Source organism: Tupaia chinensis, unplaced genomic scaffold, assembly GCF_000334495.1.
Source record: "Tupaia chinensis unplaced genomic scaffold, TupChi_1.0 Scaffold000238_1, whole genome shotgun sequence".
In the NCBI taxonomy this organism is placed as follows: Eukaryota; Metazoa; Chordata; class Mammalia; order Scandentia; family Tupaiidae; genus Tupaia; species Tupaia belangeri.
In genome coordinates, this window is record NW_006159716.1 from 200,194 (window position 1) to 207,988 (window position 7,795).

At 55.8% G+C, this 7,795-nt stretch overlaps 1 protein-coding gene across 1 annotated transcript in view; it reads right to left on the minus strand.

The window, feature by feature from the left end:
* The window catches only part of VEGFA (vascular endothelial growth factor A), a gene marked incomplete in the record, with an annotated part of 29,520 nt that extends 22,098 nt beyond the window's left edge, over nt 1–7,422 (minus strand). The window contains 4 exon segments of the mRNA XM_014587830.2: nt 668–859; nt 5,061–5,181; nt 5,232–5,306; nt 7,348–7,422. Of these exon segments, the coding sequence (XP_014443316.2) occupies nt 668–859; nt 5,061–5,181; nt 5,232–5,306; nt 7,348–7,422 (463 nt within the window).
* Between the last annotated feature and the right edge of the window lie 373 nt (nt 7,423–7,795).

Below are 7,795 nucleotides of genomic sequence, written 5' to 3' on the forward strand. Positions count from 1 at the left end.
CTAGAACAACCTCGATTCCATTTATCTCCCCTGCCAATATGGCTACAGGGTAGAGGGTGTCGGAGGAAACTGTCCACATGGAGAATACCCCAAAGGCTCAGAGAGGGCACAGATGTACCCAAGATTGCCCAGAAAATTGGGGGTGGGGAGGTGGAGCAGAGAGCAGCCCAGACAGAGGTCCTAGCCTACGGGCACCCTCAGCTCCGCTTGGAGGGCCTCACAGCAAGACTGGGGCGGCCACGGCCTGTGCTAGAGGGTGTCGGAGGAAACTGTCCACATGGAGAATACCCCAAAGGCTCAGAGAGGGCACAGATGTACCCAAGATTGCCCAGAAAATTGGGGGTGGGGAGGTGGAGCAGAGAGCAGCCCAGACAGAGGTCCTAGCCTACGGGCACCCTCAGCTCCGCTTGGAGGGCCTCACAGCAAGACTGGGGCGGCCACGGCCTGTGCCTCTGAAGGCAGTTCAGAAGGTGCCAAGGAGGAAGGGGAAGGTGTTCCAGGTGAGGGGAAGGAGAGAGAGGGATAGGGCAGGGGTGGAGAAGAGTGTGAAAGGCAGCCAGGAGCCAGCAGTAGCTCCAGACAAAGGAAGTAGTGATCGGGCTCAAGGCACAATGGTTGTACTTTGTCCTGGCGTCCTGTCACCTCCAGCGCGCAGAGAAGCTCTCACCTCTAGGGGTGTGGGCAAGTGAATCTGGAAGCCATGGGTGAAAGGACAGAGCCTCTAGGGAGGAGGGAAAGAAGATGAGGAGGGGTTGCTGGGACTTGCTGTTGTCTACACGTTTCCCTGAGGGGTTCTCTGTGATGGCAGGGGGCTTCTCTGCTCCATGCCAATCCGCAGGGGTCTTGCAGGGCACTGCCCCTGAGGAAAGGTGGGGACACGAGCCTGACAAATTGGTGGAGAGAGAACTGGGGTAGTTGCCTTCAGTTGCCCGTTTCTGGTTGTGAGTCGGTCAATCTCTCTCTCTAAAGTGTTTTCCTGTCACTAGGTCTTCACAACAAAGCCACAGAAAGACAAAGAAAGGGCCGGGCCCCATGGCCTGGCGGTTCAGAGAGCCGAATCCCACATGGTCGACCATGGTTCAAGACCCACCCAAGCAGCTTGAAAAATATACTGGGTGCATGTGTGCCCCAAATCCCAAAAGGGTAGAGAAACAGAAGAGAAGGGATTGCCATGTGACCTCCACCATTATGGGGTGTTTCCCCTGCTTTCTCTCTCTCTGGTGAGTGCAGACACTCTCTGACAAACAAACAAGAGGAGAAAGCAGGAAGAGGCAAGAACATACCCCATGTAGATCTGGAGCTTTGACTTGGGCTCGTGAGAGGAAATAAGGGCCAGCTGATGAAGAGATTGGGGCAGAAGAAGCCAGGAAGGCTAACTCTCCCAGAGGACCCAGTCATGAAGAGGGGAGAGAAAAAGGAGGAGGAGCCAGCAGGAGGGGTGGGGCAGGGCCACTGTCTCCGGGGCACATCTATGCATGCCACTCCAGCTGAGTCTCTGCCTCTCCCTCATGGACCCCAGTGTAACGCCCTCACTCCGACACTTCTCCCCAGCAGTCACACCCACCTCCTAACACCCCAGTCTTGCACCTTCTCAAATGTGATGCTCACCATGCCCATCGCTGCCCCTATTCATACCCCCAGTCTTGGTGGCACATGGTGGCAGCTAGGTCCCCAAACTGTACCTGCCCTACTGACCTGGGCCCTGCCTGGGAATTCAACTTCATTCCAATCTGCATATTTTTTTTTCTTTTATTGAAGAGGTTTTTGCTATATGGCACCTGTGCTCGCCAGAGAGACAGAGAGAGACAGAGAGACAGAAAGCAAGAAATCACCCCTCGAGGGGATGGCCACGCTGCAATCCCTTCTCCTCCATTCTCCTCTCGGGATCTTGGGCACACACGCACACGCGCCTGGTGTGAGTTTAAGCTACCGGGTCCGGGACGCGAGCCGCAGTCGACTACGTGGGAGTCCAGCGACATAGCCATTACGCTAACTGCTGGTCTCAATCTGCATATTTTTCGCAATTGTTCTCAAGGGCTGCCAGGCACCAGGCCTTGTGCTCATATTCCAGATGAGAAGGCAGAGTACACAGATCCTGGGCCCAGTGCTGGCCAGCTCCAGTGCACACAGCACTTGTGCCAGGACCCATCCCTGGCACTGCCTGGCTCCCCAACCAGCCAGTTGGCTCTTGGGGACAGAAGCCCTATGTGTCCCAAAGGCACCTAGCTCAGTGCTGAACCCTGATTAAGGGTTAAGTGGCCCTTGAATGGGGTAGAAAGAGCACTAGGCTGTGAGATTCGATTTCAGGTCTTGCTTCCTTGCATGGCTTTGGACACTTCTGGGCCTCGTTCTGCCCATCTGGCCAGTGAAGGGATTTTCACACTTCCTTAGCTGTGGACCCTTGTGTTCGAGTGAGTTCCAAGTGCAACGCTAATAAATGGAGTGGGTAACACTGAGTGTGCTGGGTTTGCCTCTCCTGTACCTTCCCCACCTGCCCCATCTCTGAGGATGCCCAAGAGTCCTGGGGATGCTGAGATCCTTGGACTCTTTGTCTGCTTCTCTGATTATCATGAGGGTGCCAGGCCAGGATGATTCTTGGAGGTCTCCCTACTTCCCATGCCCCAGCCTGCACCCTTGGTCTGGCAAGACAGGCAGGATGGTAAGGATTACCCTCTCAGGGGGCCAATCATTAACTGGCTTTATCTTAGTGACCCATCCTGGGGGGGCCTGGGTCATGGGCCAGGCTTCCTGCCCGGGGCCTATGGGCCCTGGGGGAAGGGCCATTCTTGCTGGGAGGTTGGGGGGCACCTTGGGTCCCTGCCTCTTTTATTCCTGGGACTTCCCTGAAGGAATCCGCATTGCAGCCAACTCAGTGTCAACCTGGTGACATAGTTGCTCGAAAGAATGGCTTACTAAGGAAGGAAGCCAACATACCTCCAACCCCTGGTCATCTTTGGCATGCATTGTGTGATTTCTTTCTTTCTTTTTTTTTTTTTTTTTTTTTTGACTAGGGGGCAGGGTAAACCCATTTTCCTGTTCCTTTCTATTTGTCTTTACTCAGAAGATGGTGGGTTTGCATTCTCTAATAGTGCTGGCTAGTGAGGGTAGAGACAGGAGAAAGGAAAGGGGGAAGTGACACTTTATGACACTTACTCTAGGCCGGGAGCTTGGCTTGTTTCTGCTATCCCCATCTATCTCCTACAACCCTGGGAGGTGTGATTCATGAACCCCATTTTACGGATGAGGAAACTGAGGCTTAGATAAATGAAGCAACTTGCTCAAAGGTTTGTAGTTTGGAAGCAATGATCCAAGATTCGAACCCAGTCTGTCTTCTATTACATGCTATGCAGGGGTAGAGGGATGGGCAAGGGGGAGCTGGTGGCACTGGGGCTCTTCATAGTACAGGGTCACCAAACCCGTGCCTTTAAAAAGGACAGAGTACCCAGCCTTCCTGATAACAGAGGAAGCAGTTTCTTTTTTGTTGTTGTTTTTCCTTTTTTTTTTTTTCCCCAGAGGTTTTTGCTTTAGGGCATGTGCACTTGCCGGAGAGAGAGAGACAAAAGAGACAGTGAGAGGGACAGTGAGAAATCACCCCCAGAGGGATGGCCATGCCACAATCTCTTCTCCTCCATTCTCCTCCTGGGGTCTTGGACACACACGCACAGGTGCCCAGCGTGAGTTTCAAGCCACCACCAGGTCCAGGACTCAAACCGTGGTCGGCCATGTGGGAGCCTAGTGACATAACTGCTATGCCAGCTCCTGGCCCGAGGAGGAGGCAGTTTCTTACCTGCTGGGATTTGAGGAGTTCCCTGAGACCACACCTCCCCTGCATCACCTGGTGCTTGGCCCCAGATTTGCTGTTAGTACTAGATTTCTTTGAGTGAAGCATTACCCTCTCTGAGAGCCTTTCAAATATACAGCCCCGAAAGATGTGACTTCCAGCCTCAGCGAAGGCATTTGGAGTGTCAGTGTCACTGCTCCAGTCTCACAGAGACACACACTGAGGGGCGTGACCTCGTGCTTGGTCTGGGAGGCCCAGAAAGAGGAGCTGCCTTGGCCGATGTCACCCAGCGTGCAGCAGACTCTGGACTTCCCTGCTGAGGGCTGTTTCCACGTCCCCACACGCCTGTGACAGGCAGACGGGAGGGCTCTGGGTACCTGGCGGAGGGACAGAGAGGGAGTTAGACTGGAGAAAGTTGCCCTTCTGCTTTCGGCCCTATCCTAGCCCAGGGGCCCTGTGCTTGTCACGGGCTAGTGTCCTCTGTCCTCCTGCCCTCATGCTGGGAGCAGACACAGTGGAGCTCCGTGTGTGAGCCAGACCCGCCTCTAGTGTCTGCTTGTTTGTTTAAATTCTCTGGCAGAGACATGCTGTCCCAGAGGGCGGGGAAGGGAGCGTGGTGCTCATCTCCTGAAGGAGAGGTATTGTCCCTGTGGGCTTTTCTGGGGATGTTTCCGAAGAAGGTCTAATCTCCTGCCCTGCCCATCATCAAAGTCTCTGTCACTCAGAAAAGCACTGGGAGCTCAGAGTGAGCGATAAGAGTCCTCTAGGCCACCTGCCTCGGCCTGTTCTAAATCCCTACTCCACTCGGTTGGCTAAACTGTTCCTCCATCAAGACTTTCTAGTCAAGTGTCACCTCTTCCAGGAAGTCTTCCCTTATTGCCAGCAATTACATGCCATTGGAGAATTCCCATCTTCAGTTTCCTCTTCTGGTTCCCCTCCAGACAGGAAGCCCCTTCCGTATTGTTGTAGCTCCAGGGCCTCGCCTAAGCAGGGCTCACAGGCTGGAGTTCTGGAATGAGTGTCCTGCGCCACCTCTTGCGGGAAGGCCTTCCTGATGTCCATTCCAGCTAGTCTGGCTACTTCACTTCCACACCTTCATAGCACTTTGCACCTCTCCCAGGGTGTCCTTCCCAGCTCGCCTCCTGGGTGGCTGTGTGGTTGGCTCCACGAGGCAAGTGTTTGTGCATCTGTTTTCCAGACAGGGAAACTGTGGCTCAGGGAGGCTGCGTAGCCCCGGAGAGATGGCCCTGCCCACATCTCTGCAAACTGGCCCACTCACCCAGGCCCGACTCCTCCACAACACGCCCAGAAGCATCAGGGGAGGCAAGGCAGAGAGTGCTCAGAGCTGCGGTGCCCACGGCCAGCTTTCCCAAGTCCCAGTGGGGCACTGGTCCCCGCAGCTGAGGATGACACCTCTTATGGCTCGGACGCAGCCCGCCCAGAGCTGTACCCAGTGCTGGGCCAGACAAACGCCCCTCAGTTTCTGGACTTTGGGGAGGTTCCAAGCACCCAGGAAGTGGTAGCGCTGGTCAGAGAGGCATGAGGGGACTGAGGGACTGGAGCCACAGCTGGCCAATCAGATGGCCGTGCTGGGACATACCAGCTGAATGTCTGCCCTGTCCAGCCCGCTCTCCACTCTAGGCTGGAATGTGCGGTTCCCAGGCCACAGTGAGGTCTGCCTAGGGCCCTGATCTGCATGCCTCCATTCCTCCTCCACTTGGGAAGGCCAGGCCAGGACGCCCCCCTACTCTCCATACATAAATGTCACCCGCACCGACATAGCGGGGACCTCACCAGGCCCCAGAGCTAGTGGCCAGTGGGGTGTGAGCTCACAGGTTCCCGCCTCTGTTGGAAACGGGGCAGACAGGACCAGCCCCAGCCCTGGGCTAAACTCCAACCCCAGTGCCCAGACCATGAAGGGTTCCGAGCATGTCTCCCCTTCCTCTCGCTTTCCTTCGGATGTTACCCCTCCCCCCTTCTTTCTCCCTCCTTTCTACCTGGTTTCATCGTCCTGGGGCCTCCTGGACCAGGTCAGCTGACTGTTCCTCTCTGCCGCCTACCAGAAGCCTCAGTTTTTCAGAGTCCCCTGGAAAGTGACTGCTCCCCACTTCCCATTCACTGCTGGGGAGCAAGCCTGAGCAGTGGGGGACAGGCTAAGAAAAAAGATGTGCTTCACATCTCCCCAAACCCCACTGGCACCCCAGCAGCTAATGGAGAACATGCAGAAAGCAAATTTCTAAGGATAGGGGACACAGTCCTGTCCGTCTGTGGGCCAGGAGTGGCAATTCTAGAGTGAGCGACAAGTACAGAAAAGGTCACCGAGAACTCCCCCAAGCCCCTGCTGTGACCTGAGGCTTTCAGAAGGACAGAGGTTGGCACCATGAGTCTGCCCTTCACCCAACTCTGACCGTAGGCTTGGGGGGAGCTGCAACCCCCACCACGTAACCCTCTTCTCGTCATGCATCTCCTGCCTCTCCGTGTCTCCCCAACTCTCTAGGCTAAAGGCCACAGGGACTAGTGAACCACACACACACACACACACACACACACACACACACACACACACACCACACCACCACTACCACCACCACCCACAACCAGGCCCCACAGAGAAGAGAGGAGTGTTCCCAGAAATCCAGCTGTTCCAGGCAAGCCGACCTGGGTCACGACGCCCTCCCTACCGAGGCTGCAGAGAAGCTGGGTGTCCTCCGAGCGCCCCCTCCCTGTACTACCACAGGGGTTACCTTGGTGCCCCTCAGACAAACAGTGTCTCCGAAGCCCTATCATGAAGCGCTGCTGCTTCCTCAGCAGCTCCTCGGCCAGCCACGCATGGGGTTATGGCTGGAGACCGGGACACCTGGGTTCAAACCCAGGCACTGTCACTGCCTTGCTGTGTGACCTGCAGCAAGGCATTGCCCCTCTCTGGCCTCTGGGTCCTCCTCTATAAACAGAAGGAATCAGACTGCTGAAGCCTTGTTAGGGCTCCCAGTCTGGCTGCAGGGCTAGAAGGGAAGCAGAGAAGATGAGAGCGGGCTCCGGCCAGTTGCAAGGGATGGAGGGGGAGGGTCAGAGGGCACCATTCCGGGCCCACCTTTTATGAGGGTACGAGTGGGCGGGAGGCAGAGAAAAGCAAACTCTTCAGTCCATTGTCTGTCCCACCGGAACAGCTGGGATTGCAGCAAGAAGGGTTTCAGTTAGATAAGCAGAGGCCTGGGTGATGGTGGTAGCGGGATGTTTGTCCAGGCCCCTTCCTGGCCTGCAGGTTATGTCAGGGAAGGCAAGGGAGACAAAGGAGAGGGCGAGACACTGCATCAGCTCCCAGCCCCCCTACTTTGAGAGCGGTGGTAGGTGAGGTGCCCCTGCCTCTGAGCTAGAAGTTGAAGTGGGGGAAGGAATGTGTAGGGGTGTGGTGGGGCCGGGACGGGGCTGCAGGGGAATGGAATGAGAAGGCTGTCAAGTGGCACAGCAAGTGTTTGTGGGAAATGCAGAGGAAGACCCTGTCCTGTGGGAGCTGATTCGAGAGCGCCTCGGCCCAGAGCTCCCTACTCTGGGACCACCCAGCCTACCCCAGGGACCACAGAACCTCTCTGGGACAGGGCCGTCACTGTCACATCATCTTGGGCAAAGGTGCCCAGAGTCATTGTCTGAGAAGAAGAGATGACATCCACCTACCTTGGTCCTCAGGCACCGGGAAGGGTCAGGCTGGGGTGTCTACAGGGCAGCAACCATGGGGAGAAAGGGAACTTCCTTCTCCCAAGACTGATGGGTGCCCAGGCCACTCCTGATTTTTCTCTGGGTCCAACCCCTCAACACATACACACACACCCCTGGAGCAGCTGCACAGACTTTAGGGAGATAGACTGCCTTTAATCTGCTCCCGTCCTGGCACTTGGGTAGGTAGAATAATTCTGTAATTCATTTAATGATTTCTCCTTCTTTGTCCCAGACCCAGGAATCTCTGGGTCTCCTAAGAGAACTGAGACTGAAAAGCCACTCAGAGGAAGCCCCTCTTTC